Source organism: Microtus ochrogaster, chromosome 17 (genome assembly GCF_000317375.1).
Source record: "Microtus ochrogaster isolate Prairie Vole_2 chromosome 17, MicOch1.0, whole genome shotgun sequence".
In the NCBI taxonomy this organism is placed as follows: domain Eukaryota; kingdom Metazoa; phylum Chordata; class Mammalia; order Rodentia; family Cricetidae; genus Microtus; species Microtus ochrogaster.
Window position 1 is genome coordinate 30082797 of NC_022019.1, and position 16229 is coordinate 30099025.

General features: G+C 44.8%; 1 protein-coding gene across 2 annotated transcripts in view; it reads left to right on the top strand.

Annotated features, from left to right (window-relative positions):
* Positions 1-15711, top strand: part of Gpc6 (glypican 6) — a 991863-nt gene extending 976152 nt beyond the window's left edge. For both annotated transcript variants that reach the window (XM_026783266.1, XM_013349339.2), the window contains 2 exons: positions 5525-5700; positions 11322-15711. In XM_026783266.1, coding sequence (XP_026639067.1) covers positions 5525-5700; positions 11322-11530 — 385 coding nt within the window. In that variant the 3' untranslated portion in view covers positions 11531-15711. The remainder of the gene's footprint in view (positions 1-5524; positions 5701-11321) is intronic.
* The last annotated feature ends 518 nt before the right edge of the window (positions 15712-16229 follow it).

Below are 16229 nucleotides of genomic sequence, written 5' to 3' on the forward strand. Positions count from 1 at the left end.
ATGGGAGGCGGTGGCGGGGAGGAGGCAGAAATCCTTAATAAATAAATAAATTTTAAAAAATTATTAATTAAATAAAATTAAATTAAAAAAAGAAATAAAAATAAAGTTTGTACCCCATGTGATACTCAACGGTGAGGTTTGGAAGAACTGATTGGATCATGAGGCCTCTGACCTAAGCAATGGGTCAATCAATGGATCGATTTATAATTTAATTGATAGATGAAGGGTGGGGTGGGGCTCAGTTGGAAGAAAGTAGGGCGTTGGAGGCACGTCCCCTGCTGCTTTGTCTCTTGTTTCCTGGCTGTCACGAGGTGAGCACCTTCCCTCAGCCATGCATTCTCCTTCCTGGTCTTCTGCCTCACCTCAGACCCAAAGCCACAGGTTCGGATGAGCACGGGCAGCATCTCAAACATGAGCAGAGATCAAACTGGCCTTCTTTTCGTTGGTTTTCCATGACAGCTTCCCTTGAATTCATAGCAAACCCCATGCGTAGCTGCCTTTCAGCTCTTATTTCCTGCTTAGACTTTTACTATCACAGACGCAAAGGGGCGTGTGTGTGTGTGTGTGTGTGTGTGTGTGTGTGTGTGTCCCTTTCCTTGAGTGTGCAGCTGCTAACATGAGACCCACTACTAACACCTGTGTGTTGGTAAGCAACACTGCATGCTGACAGGTTGACCTGCTTCTCCTTCCAACAGACACATTTATAGTCTCTCAACCATGAGGAGTGGACGGAAGGAAGGCTCAGTGGTTAGCCACTGAGAAATTTCTGTAAGGAGAAATATGTTATTGTTTCTGAGGTTACAGAAGTTGTAATGGAAACTGATGAGTTTCCTGGCACACAATGTGTAGCGCCCCCCCCCCCGACTCCCAAAGTAGAATGCGTTGCTCCTCCAATTCCTTTTCATGGGACTCTTCCCCGCCTCATTGGCTATGCTTGGTTGTAATCAAGAAACCCTGCATTAACGGCACGACATTAGAGGGGAAGAAAGATAATTCTGCAGAACTGTCGAAGATGCCGCTCCTCGTCAGGCTCCTGCGAACAGAGGCCAAACCAAATGAGGTTGCAGCTGGCTGTCCTTGGGTGCCACCCACTTGCCACACCACAGCGTGAATTATTGGCACGGACAACACCGCTGTTTGGCACTCCAGTTTGTCCCACATCTAAGTTCTCCCTGTCCCCCCCCCCCCCGGTGCATGTGCATCCAGCCTTGCAACCTGGGCTCTCGGCGCCAGCAACTCTTGGTCTAGTTTCCCAGAAATGGGAGTTGCTGTCACTCAAATGAGCCGCGCTAAAACCTGGCAGAGGAAGGGCCTTCTGGGCTCAGTAATTAGTCCATTCTTGCAGAATTTGTGATTTCTGTAAATAAAGCAGACATGGGAGGAAATGAACCAACAGACTCCTAAGACCCTGGATCCCAGCCTTTCACACCCCCTCCCAACCGTACAGTGGTCTTCTACAGAAATTGTACCCATATCTATAACTACAGCGGCAAAAAAAAAAAAAATAGCTGTTTTATTTTTCACCTATTTTATGTTTAAATTTTTAAAGTCACCCTTGCAAAACACCAAGAGGAGAAAACGCTCTGGAGGGCACAAGTGCATTGCTCCTTGTTTTGACGACGGTAAGTGGCTGAGCCTCACCAGGCACAGTGAGATGCTGGGTTTGCCTGGCAGTTCTTTATTGTTGCTGCATGTTCAGACTCCCAGGGGCAGCATTCCCATGGAAGATACTGTAGCAAGCTGCTGATAAATGAGACTTGGCTAGCCAAGCACTGCAAACGGCATGCAGGAGGAACGGGGCCCCCTCTGACTCGGCCTGGGCACAGCTGTGGGAAAAGCGACCAGAGTGCAGTGCAGCGTGAGTATCAGCGCCACCTTGCAGCCCCTCAAACCGTGTCAGCAGCTGATGGCTTCTGCCTGCCGTGTTTGCCAGTGGACTGTCATCATTACCGAACCCCAGGAATCTGGCAGTCACAGTTCCCTGTCAGTAGCAGCCAATGTAATGCCATGTGCTAGAATTTACACCGAATGGACAATCTCAGAGGCCAATAAGACTTTGCTTATACTCCAGATACATTAAAAAACCGACAGAAATTTATGATTTACTACAAAAGTGAAGAGATATGGATACTTGGACTTAATATTTTTCCTCTTAGGATTATTTTTAGGCCAGAGATAACTTGAAGCTTCATGGAAAAGAATTTGTCCACTCTGAGTTTCACTTTTATTTTGTTCAAAGGTCAGTTTTGTTCAGAATATGGAGAAAAATATACAACTTCTTCTGAAGCCCTCTGATTTAGATAGATAAACCAACGCCTACGCAAATATGCCATGCATAACACTTGGCTCCCGAATATCAGCCTGGGTTCCCCTTTACCTGTGTGGTTCTTCCTGTACACCCCATAGGCTTTTGTTTCTGGCATCTGGAAAGTGATTCTCAGAAAGGAAAGAATTCCCACCATAAGGGCAGAACGCAGGTCTATAAGTGGGAATGATGCCATAGAGGGGAGATTGCTTGACTTTCCATCAACAGCGTTAAGAGCAGTGGAATAGGAGTAAGGGCCACCTGTACGGATAATTACGGATAATTAAGGAAATCCATGAGAGGCTGGAATAAAAGATAACAAATATTTATTTGGGGAAAAACAATAAGGGTAGAGAGCGGTGGTCCTCTGCCCTGTGGGCGCTGGGTGCTGTGAACAGAACTCCGACCACCACCCAAGAGAGCAAGTGAGCTTTCCATCTGCACCTGTACTACACGGGTAGTACCTCAGACCACGCCCTAATGGGCCGGTGCCCAAAATGTGGTAATAAACCACAGCTGCATTTGTAACAGCACACTCAAAGCCCATGGCCAGACACCGTGTTATACACCTTTGGTCTCGACAATCAGGAAGCAGAGTCACGACAATCTCAAGTTCGAGGCCAGTCTGAGCTATGCAACAGGACCCTGTCTAATAAATAATACTTTGCTGTCTCCTAGAGCTGTTCTGTTGGCACCTTGGAGGGCCCCTCCACAAGCCAGCTCCCTATCGGTTGGCTTCAGTTAGGCTCTTCCAGTAGGAACCAGAGGGGTCGGGAAACCCTTGTTAGCCCCCTCCCGGATAGGACTCAGACACTGTGCGCTTGGGTACCCGACTGCGGCTTCAACTCTGGTGCATTCTGGTGCCGTATCTCTTCTTTGTCTCCAGGAGCTTCTCCTGCTGTTGCCACCATGCATGGTCCTTAAATCACATTGGCACCTTTGTAGACGGTCTTTCCATTGAGCTCTCTTATTGCCCCTCTGAGGTGCGGTTGTTTCCTATCAGGACGCAGACGTAGATGGCACCTTTGTAGGAAATTTTTAAAAAAGCATTCAAATTGGCTTCGTGGGTTCACTATATTATCACCACCTCTAGTTCTGTATAGTTTAAAGTTTTCCTAAAAGAAAAAGATGACCCAAAAGAAAAGGAAAAGAAAAACTGTTGGTGCAGCTTGCATGGTTTGGTAGCTGCAGAGCTGAGCTGGCCATCAGCGCCAGCTCTGTCCCTCAGCTTGGAGAGGAGGTTTGTACCCAGAATGTCCAGCCAAACCGAGCAGCCCCATAAAGCAGTGGGTAGATTCCTGGTAGCCAGACTGTTTTAGGAGAAGATGGGGGTCCTATTAAAGAATATTTTAGACTTAAGTAATTATAAACCAGAAAAAAATAGTAACAAAAACAAGCAAAGCCCTGCAGCGCAGTGTGCTGGGGGAAAGTTCCCTTGCTTTTTCCTCTGTTCTCAGAACTCAATCAGCTCACATTTCTGTGGCAGCGGCATGGGGATTTCTTGCTACCAGCCCGTTAGCAATCAGGGCTGTGGCTGTGGTGTTCTCTAAATCATCAGCTCAGTCCGCAAGACTGCACACACACGCACACACACACACACACACACACACACACAACACACACACACCCTCACACATTCACACACAACACACAACACACACACAGTCACATACACATACACACACTTCAGATGCGAGTTGCAGACCCCAGATTGTTATCTGTGTGTGACACCTGACTGTAAATTGGAGTTACTCCCGCCCCCTTCCTGGGTTCAGTTAATTTGCGTGAATATCTCATAGAACTCAACTAGACTACATCCGCTTGCCATAGCTTGGCCTTGGCTTCACACACTGGGGGAAAAGCACACCTGTCTGGTAATGGAATGTGGGCTGGAATTCTGCAGTGCAGTTCCTGACAGGAGCGGTCTCTGGCCATCAACCAGCGCCCTCTAGTGTTTACACAGGAGAGTCAAGGGGGAGTGATGGTTTACAAAGACTAAGCAGACAGCACTTGCAGGGCACCCTTGAGAAGAGGAGTGGCCACGGGAGTTTGTGTGAGCCGGTGTCACCATCTGTTCTCCAAAGAGACGTGTGGGAGGGGGAGAGAGAGCTCGTGAGAGGTTTGCTGACATCCAGAGGGAAGGACTGTTCAGTCCATAGGTCAGGAGCATAAAGAGTCGCAGGGCCTCAGACAGAATATGCTCATGGGCTCTCTATCCCCTTTGTATAGAAATTCCTGGATGACATTAGACAGGGTGTTGAAAGACTGGCAATGTTGACAAACAAATACATACTAAGGCAACAACATTAAGTCTGCTTAGATATTAACCTCTTTTACTGAATGCTGGCACACCTATCAAATTAGACCAAAGATGATATTACAAAATTAAAAGTCTGGGATAGGTGTGTGGCTCATTGATAGAGCACTTGCCTAGTGTGTACAAGACCTTGGTTCAATTTCCAGCACTGCCAAAATATAAAATAACACCCTTGTAGACATGCCACAGGCAGGCATAAGTGATCGCTGACTCCTGCTAAAACATCCCAAAGAATTTTTTTAAGACCCAGAAGGAACTTCGTTCAAAATTCTCTTCCACTAAGAAAGAGTCCCTTACTAAGGCCCCTACCTGCTCAGATCCCTTTCCTAGCCCAGTTCTTAGTACCGAAACTGACAAAGCCAAGGAAGCCATCAGGATCTGGACCAGAGCGTTTCAGAACTCTCTGGGAGGACGGAAATGGTAGTTAGTCTCAAGAAATTCCTTATCCTAGTAGCCAGTTCGCACTTTTTTTTATAGATGAACCTACATAAGAACTATATAAGAACTCTTTATACTTAGGCATGAGTCTGAAGCCCTCTGGCCCCGGCTGCACTGTCTACGAACGTTTGCCTTTATGGTTTAGTTCATTGTCTTGGGCATTCTTGTCACCAGGTGATGGGGCTTCCTGTGTGAGAGAGCAGGGCAGTGTTGGCTTCCGAGGTCATTGCAACATCACCTGACCCATGTCTTCCTCTCCAGCTGGTCACCAAGTCATGTGGCTTCCTGTGTGAGAGAGCAGGGCAGTGTTGGCTTCTGAGGTCATTGCAACATCACCTGACCCATGTCTTCCTCTCCAGCTGGTCACCAAGTCATGTGGCTTCCTGTGTGAGAGAGCAGGGCAGTGTTGGCTTCCGAGGTCATTGCAACATCACCTGACCCATGTCTTCCTCTCCGCCTTACAGATACCTGCCTGAAATCATGAACGATGGGCTGACCAACCAAATCAACAATCCCGAGGTGGAGGTGGACATCACCCGGCCCGACACCTTCATCAGACAGCAGATCATGGCTCTCCGCGTGATGACCAACAAACTGAAGAATGCGTACAACGGCAATGATGTCAACTTCCAAGACACAAGTAAGAAAACCCGCGCGAAGACCAGGGAACCCCGCAGTGGAAGATGGTTGTGTGTGATGGCCCTCTCGATGATTATCTTTAATGACACCTCACCTGTCCTTAATCGTGAGCTTTTCCAGTCTGAGCCACAAAACTTACACGCTAACTAAAATCATAATTCCTCTAAATAATAGAGGCTGTGTGCACGTGTGTGTATGTGTGTATGTAATGTTTATACCTGTTTGCATACATGTGTGGATCAGAGGACAGCCTTAAATGTCATTCACTCTCCGATATTATCAACCTTACTGTTAGAGACGGAGCCCTGGAGCTCACTGACTCAGCGAGGCTGCCTGGCCTGTGGTCCCCAGGAATCTTGCTGTCTATGCTTCTCCAGTGCTGGAATTTCAGGTGCACACCACCATGCTTGGCTGCTTTTTCAAGTGCTGGGCTCACACTCAGATTCTTGTGCTTGCACAGCAAGTATTTTGCTCGCTAAGCTACTATCTCAGCTTCAGGTAAAATATTTAGCCGCATGAAAGCAGAAACATAATTTCATCTACCAGTTGATCCATTTATAATGAAGCGATCATTCTTCCCATGTCTTTTCTATAACAACATTTATATCTACTCCAAATTCTTCCCTGCCTCACCCATCTCTGCCTAAAGAATCTTCTATGGATTTCTTTACAAGCTGGGCTTGAGTCCCCATCCTGTCTCTTGTAAATGACATCATAAACATTCCTTGAATTTATAGTGACTCAAAGGTCGCACACGTGCAGTAGAAACTGCACTTCCACGTTTGAATTGGGATCTCTTCTTCAGTTATAATTATGTGGTGTGATATTCTCTCATGATTTTGGACAGAGGACTCAAATCGGCAGACCAAGTGAGTGCAGAGAACATAAAGATAAACAGTGACATTCTATGGGGTACTGTGCTAGGCTAGGATGCTATGTAAATTACATATTCTCAATTTGTTTGCAATTGTAGTATTTTTAATTAATGAGTTTGTTGGGACATGACTTCACTGTAGATAGAGAAGAATCCGTGCCTCTTGAGACTCAGAATCTCCCATTACAAAGGCATTATTAAATGCTTAGGATACAAATAATGACAAGAAGTTCCCACTAGGGGCCTATTGAAGGCTCCTCTGAGGTGACATTTTAAAGAGCTAAGAGAGTGTCTCGAGGGCAGAAAGCAGGTGCAATGTATTATCTTCCTCCCTGCTCAGCTGTACACAGACACAAACCGTAAACATTTAGATCCGGAATATTAAAGAATTAGTAAACGGCTGAAGTAATATTGCACATGACCGTTTCAGTGGGGAACATAAGAGCATTTGCAGAGATTCCCTGGGCTCTCGGAAGTGAGCACTGAAATGAACTTAAGTATATTTGTTTTTTTTCTAAGTGGCTTCAAGATGCATAGCTACAAGAGGCAAAGGCTTTGTGGGATTTCTCCTCAGGAATGTTGTTTTTTCTGTTAACTGTGTAACCTGAGAGAATTCACAGGGGAAAAACATTCGTGACCATGAGTTGTAAAGCCGCCAATGATGCTGACGTCGCTTGCTGAAGCTGAAGACGCCTGTGTATTTGGTTAATGAGTTAGAAAGACACAAGCTACAGGTGGAAGACAATAGTCATTTCACCTCCACCCCCTCCTGTGAAGCTGTTCCCTGCAGAACATTCTTAGTGCCTCCCTCCATTTTTTTTTCCAGGAATTTTTTTTTAAATTTATTTATTTATTGAGGATTTCTGCCTCCTCCCCGCCACCGCCTCCCATTTCCCTCCCCCTCCCCCGATTAAGTCCCTCTCCCTCATCAGCTTGAAGAGCCATCAGGGTTCCCTGACCTGTGGGAAGTCCAAGGACCGCCCACCTCCATCCAGGTTTAGTAAGTTGAGCATCCAAACCGCCCAGGCCCCCCCAAAGCCAGCATGTGCAGTAGGATCAAAAACCCATTGCCATTGTTCTTGAGTTCTCTGTAGTCCTCATTGTCCGCTATGTTCAGCAAGTCCGGTTTTATCCCAGGCTTTTCAGACTCAGGCCAGCTGGCCTTGGTGAATTCCCGAAAGAACATCCCCATTGTCTCAGAATGTGGGTGTACCCCTCGCGGTCCTGAGTTCCTTGCTCGTGCTCCCCCTCCTTCTGCTCCTGATTTGGACCTTGAGATTTCTGTCCGGTGCTCCAATTTGGGTCTCTGTCTCTGTCTCCTTTCATCGCCTGATGAAGGTTAATTTCAGGAGGATGCCTATATGCGATGAAAGGAGCATATAGGCCTCCCTCCATTTTAAAGAACTCAAGAATTTATTTTCTCCATACAGGGAAACTGCCAGGCAATGCTATCACATTTCTCAAAATCATCCCACTATCTCTTTTGGCTTTGGCTTGACCTCTCTCTTCCTCTTGAGAAGAGAATGCTGCCCCAGCCTTTAGCCTCCGCTGCTGCTGCCTCAGCCTCATGGTCCCCATTCGGTCCGTCCCATTGTCTCCCTGCAGCCAAGTGCTGCTGTACCTGGAGAGTAACTGTTTAATGTATGATAAAGTTAGAATTACCCGATCTTGGCTTTGTCGCAGTTCTTTCTTCTCTAGCCTAAAGAGATGTCATCCTGGAAAACTCGAGGAATGTGAAGGAGGCAGTGATTTTTCTCAATTTCTTCTCAGAAGAGAACAAAACGCAGGGCAGTGGAGATCATCCCTTGGTTCTAACTCGAGCAGCGACTGGAGCTGTTTCAGGACGGTGCCTGGCCCGTGTGCCGTTATCACACTCATAGCTGTCACCACCCTTATTGCTTGGAAGTGTAATTTCTAAGTTGCCCATTCTACTCCACAACACCTGCATTTGTGATCCCTTTTAGAAAAGATGGGGGCCATTGTTTTTCATAGCCAGAACCTCTTGTCATTATTTGCTTCCCACAATTTTAATATTCTAAATCACTCTAATAATATCTTCGTAAAGGTCTTATTACTTCTTGCTCATGGTGCTGGTGTTGAAAACAATTCCCTTTGCGATTCTGATATCTCTGGATTTAATTAATAGGCATTTTTCTGTTCGTAAAGGCCAATAATGATAAGGCAGAGAAATGATAAGAAACAAGGATAATGTATTCAAATGATCTTATCTGGTATTTAGAAGTTCCACTGGGGGCTGGATAATGGGGCTGAATGTCTCTTCTTCACTCAGAGGAACAATAGAAGAGTTCCTACACTGCCTTGCCTTGATTTAAGTAACATCTGAATCCAAAATGGCGCCCGTGTGTCAGGAGCGGTGAGGCCCAAGAGCCAGGGAATGTTGGTTGAACTCACTGAGCTAATGAGTGGGACAGCAAACCTCATTACACAGATCACAGTTCCTGAATCTTTCCAGAAACACTGTCTCGTTCATCCCCACGACAGTTCTGGGACATAGACACATGTCCACACATGTCTGCCTAAGTTAATAATGGTAGCTTCCGTGTTAGGCCACACTTCCTGGAGGAATCAAATCCCTTCCATCTGGCATGACTGGCAGCCGTGAGTTTGCATGCACATTTTGTCCAATTGTCCTGACACACAGCCTGTTACCAGTGCCTTGTGTACAGCTATAGAAGGCGATAGAAGTTGTTGCATTAATTGCTCAAGGCATATTGACTTACTCAACAAGGATTCATTGAACATTTGATGCACATGAGAGATCAGTGGCTACCTGGAAGTGAATGGTCTATGCAAAGACTCTACCATCAAAACATTTGTTTTCAAGTGGAGTACGGACAGTGAACGAGCAAATACATGGTACAGGCCCCCGTGTTAGGGGGAACTTTCAGGAGGTGGGCACAGTGGGAGCTGGCACAGTGGCAGGGGTTGTCTTAGACCACCTCCAGATATCGAAAGTCAGAGTTACTCAAATCCTTGACATAAAACGACTTGGCATTTGCATATGACTCACACACATTCTCTGACATGCTTAAAATAATCCACGGGTTACTGATAACACCTCAGATAACAGGTCCTATGTAAATCACCATTAATGCTGTATTTCTTCAGGGAATGATGGTAAGAAAAATGCAAACGTGTTTGACATAGACACAGTTAGGGTAGAACTGCATGTCCAGAGCGCTAGAGACAGACGGGGAGCCAGGACATTGCAGGAAGCTTTAGCGGGGTCTCTTCAGACATCATACCATTCACCTGGGTTTAACTCAGTATTTGGCAAGTTTGCATTGCTTTTTGGATCTTTCTGGAATTATTTTTACTCCATTGAAATTAACTGAGGTCCTCTGTAGGAGCAATACTGCCCTTACCCCTTATGCCATGTTGGCTGAATATGTCCTCAAACAATGAACCGAACAATGAAACATGATAATTCAGCAACCCCAGAGGCACGGTGGGCAGAAAGGGCAGATGCCATCCTCATTAGGTATGAGGCATTGACTCAAGCAGGGACCAGCAGCGTTATTCTGTAAAGGGACAGAGAGTAAATACTTGAGGTTTAGGGCCATACAGATTCAGTACCAGCCGCTGTACCCTAGGACTAGGAAAGTCGCTCTAAGCCACTGGGGTGAGCAGCTGTACCTGTGTTACAACCAAAGTATCAGCCTGAACTTCACATGTAGAATTCTTACAGTCACGTGATCGGATCCCACAGCTGATTATTCCAAACGTTAAAATACATAGTGTCCTTACCTTTGGGGACACAGAGAAACAAGCAACAGGCTGTAGCTTACCCGCTCCTTGAAAAGGAGACCACCTTTGCTCTTAGGACAAGACCATGGGAGTTGGGGTGGGAGAGAAGCCAAGCGTGATGACCATGTCTACCTTCTGCGGCTCTCTGCCGCTCTTTCTGCAGCTTCCTGCCTGCACTGTCTGCTCTTATTCTCTGTTTTACCATCAGTGGCCTTATAAAAGTCTGTCTAAGAAGGTTAAGATGCCATACACCTTTAACCCCAGCACTCTGGAGGCAGAGACAGGAGGAGGAGCCTGAGTTTAGGATCAGCTTGGGCTCCCAACACAAAGAAAAAACAAAAAAAGTCTTTAAAAAAGCGTAATGCCTGCAGCAAAGATCATAATTACTTCTTTAAGACAGACAGACAGACAGATAGGTGATTAATAGAGAAAGAGCTAATTGATAGATGATTTATAGATAGTTAATAGAGAGATAGTATACATATTACATATATAAATTTGTGTGTGTGTATGTGTGTAATGTGTGTGCGAGCGCACATGAGTTTATTGTCTTCATGTGTGCAGAAGCTGGGAGACACCGGAAGAGGGTATCAGGTCTCCAGGAACAGAGTTACAGGTGTCTAGGAACTGTCTGGCACTGATCCTGGGGAATGAACTGAGGCCCTCTGTAAAAGCAGGACTGCCCTTAGCCCTTACGCCATGTCTCCAGCACCAGGAACACAATTCTTCGCCATTTAAGCGTATCTAATATCAGTGTTGTTGAGGGGCCACCCATTGCAAGTTTACCCTGGGTAGATACCAGTGAGTACCGTGTTTCAACGCTGTTTCTGGCCTGTTCAACTTGCCCACGAAGGACAAACCTGTGGGCAGATGAGCAACCAGTTGCTGGAGTGTTTCTCCCACACCTTGCCACACGAACTGTGCTGTTGTTTGTCTCTACTTCCGGCCAAGCACTCTAACTTTCCTTGTCAATCTTCCAGGTGATGAATCCAGCGGCTCAGGCAGCGGCAGCGGGTGCATGGATGACGTGTGTCCCACGGAGTTCGAGTTTGTCACCACCGAGGCCCCTGCGGTGGACCCTGACCGGAGAGAAGAGGAATCTTCGGCGGCGGCCGCGCAGGGCAGCTACTCCCTTCTTTCCTGGTCTCTGGTCTGCATGGTCCTCGCCCTGCAGAGACTATACAGATAATCGCCGGCTTTGGTCAAATGAAACTGCATTTTAGCTCTTCAGTGGCCAGCTCCCCTCTTTTCTTACACTCTTGGACAACGGACCATGCCACAAAAACTCGCCGTTTTCTATGACCAGAGAGCAGTGTTGCAACCTGCCTCCGTTTTTGTTTTCCCAAAGAGCACCGGGTGCTGGAGGATCGGCTTCTTTCCTTCAGCTTTCTCTGGGGACCTTGTTTATTCCAGAGAGAATTCTTACTCAAATCTTTCGTACCAAGAGATTTTTTTCTTACCGTCATTTGCTTTTATGCTGCAAAATTAAAGGGATTTCACGTTGTGAGGGTTCTTTTTTTCCTAGCACCCCACTTAAAATAAAATAAGATAGGAAGAAAATAATTTTCCTTTTCAAATCAGGCCAAACCCCAAGACAACTGCCTTTTCAACAAGCAAGCAAATAAAGGAACTCTCATGCTATCAGCTTGGCGATGACAGCCAGCTCCTCGGGCGAGCTTTTCTGTGACAAGCCAAGTTTACAAAATGCTTATTGAGGAGGAAGCGTAACATTTTTTTTAATGTAGTGGAAACACGCTGTTGTCTTGGAGGTATTGTCTTGCACTCTGCCCAAAATGATTTGGAGGTACTAATAGTAAATTTAGGATTCTGTCTTTATATGAGTAGTACTCTTACAGCAACTCAATGCCTCTCTTTCACCTGCCTGATGCCACATTCACTGACGGCAGTATTTTCTCACTCTCCTGACACCTGTCCATTGTACCCAATTGACACCAGTTGTCTTCAGTTCTTCACGGATGCCCCTGTCAAGTCTCATTTCTCCTGGGTCTTGACTAAAAAAAAAACAAAAACAAAAAAATTATCTTCATTGGTACAGTCTCAACTTTCGCCACCAGTCTGATGTGAATTAGACCTCATAGTTCCTCTGTTCCTGACTGTCCCCCAGATAAGAGTTCTCTCACTGACATGATAATTAGCTCCACACATGAGCTTCTGTTCTAGACTCTTTGGTTTGTGTCAATTGGTTTCAGAATTACAAGGGCATTCTCTTGCAAAATAACTCACAACAACAAAAAAACTCAAGACAAAAAAAAGAGAGAGAAAAAAACACTATATATATAGTACTGACATGGAGATTTCGTTCACTTTTTTAGTCTTAGTAATGATCATCTATTTTTATATCAATATATATATATAAATCACAGATTTTAACTTCTTAATTCCAAGCTCAGGGTTGACACTCCTTTGTAACAAAACTGTTCTGTCAACCAGGTCTTCTTGTTTTGTGGGGCTCAGAGAAGGGAATCCCCAATGATCTGTGAGCACCAAGAAATCAAGAAAGAGAACTTTTTATGTATCTAACTGTCCATCTAGTCCAAGTTTGCCAGGGCACACCCTTCTCACACAAGTTTGCTCTGTCCCTGTGCTCCAAAGTGTCCTGAGCTCACGGGATGAGCCTTGGTGCACAGGACGTTACTGGCAATGGAATGCGTATGTGTAAAGAATGTTAGTCATGGAAAACCATTGCTCTCAAGTACAACACCTCTGGCCTAGGACTCCTGCTGGGGACTACAGTAAATGACCTAAACTCCAGAGGCCAATTCTAACCGACCCACAAAGTCAGGCTCAGTGCCCCTCCCAGCAGAGAGAAGCAAAGCAAACCAAACTGGGGTTGTTTGAAGACTGTTGGCTAGCCATGTGGTTTTGGTTTTGAGGGGAGGGTTATTCGTTTTGTTTTGTTTTGGGTTTTTGGTTTTTACAATGCATCTGCATTAGAGAGAAGAAATATTTCAAGACACCACGGCACGCCAATCACATCTTAACTGGCTCATCGACAGTATTGACACATAGATGGTTCTATCTCTATTTTCACCAAAAATGAAATTAGTTATCGATTTAGTCACCATGTCTAAGTAGAACACATGCACTAGTATTAAGCATATTTGAGCACTTTTGAAAAACAAAACATCTTTACCCACATCGGTTGCTACTGTATGCCTAACAGAATACGAAGTGTAGGATTCTGAGAGACTTTGTGGCATCTTTTGCTTCAGTTTGTGTGAAGTTAATCCTTAGTCAAATCCAGAATTGCATCCCTCTGGAAAACCATCCAGTTCACTGCCCCCCTTCGGCTTTTAGTCACCAGTCACACATAACATCTCCACGAAGGACCAGTCACTTACGTTACTCAGCTCACTGTATGTTCAGAAATCAGTATTGTTCGTCTCCAAAAATTATGGTGCAATACAAATTAAACCAATGTTGATTTTCGAGGATATTTGAGTAATAATTTTTATGATGGAACATGAAGCTCCATCTTCCTTTTAGAAATATTTCTACATTATATTATTTCTATAACATCCATCTAGATTCTTATTTTTTACTATGCTTTTGACCCCACATGGATTTTTTTTTGCATGCACATGACAACACATTACATTAATGAGCATGAGCCCATGTTCTGTGCACACTATTCACACAGCTACTATAAAAACGCTTGCTTCCTTTGTTCCAACATCTATATTCTCAAAGGTATTCCTACTGACAAGATCTACCAGGCGAGAGCTGGAATGAGACTCGGCCAACTAAGCCACATCATTCGTCACCTTGCACGGACATGGTCAAAATATCATTCACTTGAACTTCCTGGTTTTTGTAGTCATCCATCATAAGGGTTTTAGAGTAATTTAATGCTAAGGTGTTTTGTTGTTTTTTTCTGTTCCCTCGGCCTTTTCATTGAGTTTCCCCTTTTCAGTACTGTGGAATCCTCCTCGCAAACTTGCTTTCTCATTTTAGCAGAGTGATAGGGGGTGTGTTCATTCTCCGTCGCCACTCATAGCCTCCCCTCATTTGTGAAGATGTCCCCTAAATTCCATAATCACATCACAACTTGTGTTATGAGTAGAGAGGAATGGGACCCCAAAATTGGACACTAGAAATTGGTGGGTGGTGCTCAGAACTGCAAACACTTAGCTTATTGAAGTGCCTCTATTTACATGTTCTTTAGTTATAATATGTATTTTTCTAACAGAAATACACATCTGTAATTGATGTTTATTATACTTTGTATATGTTACAACAAATGCTACATGGAGGCTAATGTCTTCAGCAGAGAAGAATGAACTGTAAATTTATGAATAGGAGCCCTGTGGTCCTGGATTGACAGCCATGAGTCAGCCTTCTGTCGTTGCAGTGAAGGCCAAGTTGGCACTTTGACTACACCATCGAAGACTGTAGCACTGGAAGTCTGACCCCCTTACCATGACTCGTCCAAGGAGGAAGGTGTCACGAACCACTTCCTCAAATGTAAGGGGTAGAAGCTACTTTTGTCTACACTGAAAAACACGATTCATTGATGAGTGGTAGTAATTTTGAAAGGAGCATTCTTTAAATCAAACACATTGAAAATATTGTTGAATGCAGAACCATGAATCCTGAGTTCCATTCCCTGCTAGAGACATCAGCCTTCTTCAATTCTTGCCATTACACACATATTTGGCTACAGACTAAGCACCAACTTAAGTCCTCAAGGAGGAATAAAACTTGATAAAAATCCTTGCTTGCGATTCACTTCTCACCTCTTTCTGCAAGGCTAGCTATCAGGTAGTTTGACTTCAGGTTTCAAGTGTTAAGAGACACAGGATTTGACTTCTCCAAACACCTGCAGATACTCAAGCTCATTTTCTTTGATTTACAATTACTAACACATTTAAATTTTTAAAAAAAAAAAATGTAGCCTTGCAACCAGAAGAGGAAAGTAGTCCATAAGTTCTAAATCTGCAATGTGTTCCTCCTTGGTAGGGACACTAGCCAGTGCTTAGTTTTAGGCCAACTTCTACAAATAGAGTACTGATTTGTACGCACTCTGGAGACTTGCTCTGTCATGATTTGTTGCAGCCCAGATTCAGCTTAGCATGGGAATGCTTGGGACTTCACTGAGAGTGGAGTGGATACTGGAATCATTGGCGTGGCCTTGTAATGGCGGACTCCGTGAGCAACACCTGATGAAGGCACCACAGTGTAGTCTCTGTGCGCATAGACAGAACACATATGCGGGAGAAATGTGTGCACCAATCAAACCTAAAATTTTATGTGACTGTCAAATGACTATTATTTGGGTTAAGATTTTTTTTCATTTCTGATTTGGATAGAAAATTGCTATTAATCTTGTATTAAAATAGTTTTTAAAAATCTACCTGTGCCCTCTCTGTGCTCCCTAAATGACATTCGTAGCCTGTGGTTTATATTTTAAAGTCTTTTTGTTCACATCATTTTAGAAGCATCAGTACTGAAAATCCACAGTCAACCAAACACACACAGCACCGGAAATTGCACACCTCGGCAAGTTTAGGACTTTCGGTTTCTTGATGTATAAGGAAAGCGCTCAACCCCTCTTCTGTTTCTTCTTGAAAAACCCATGTAGCATCGTAGAACTAATCTCAATACCCTACAGATGCAGTCAGACGAAAATCAGATCACCTGCCAAAGGACTAACTGCTTCCAAATGGGCAAACCAGGTCGACTTCCTGTTTCTGAGATGCTCCCCTGCCCCCATTCGCACTGAATACGCTAGCCCTCTAGATTCACTTAACCATTGGGTCTGAAACTCCTCTCTGGTCACCCTGCTGTGGGTGCTGGGCCGCAAGTATCCAATTGCAACCAGGTATGAGGTATTCAGTCCTCAATGTCATTAGCCATTATTTTAGTAG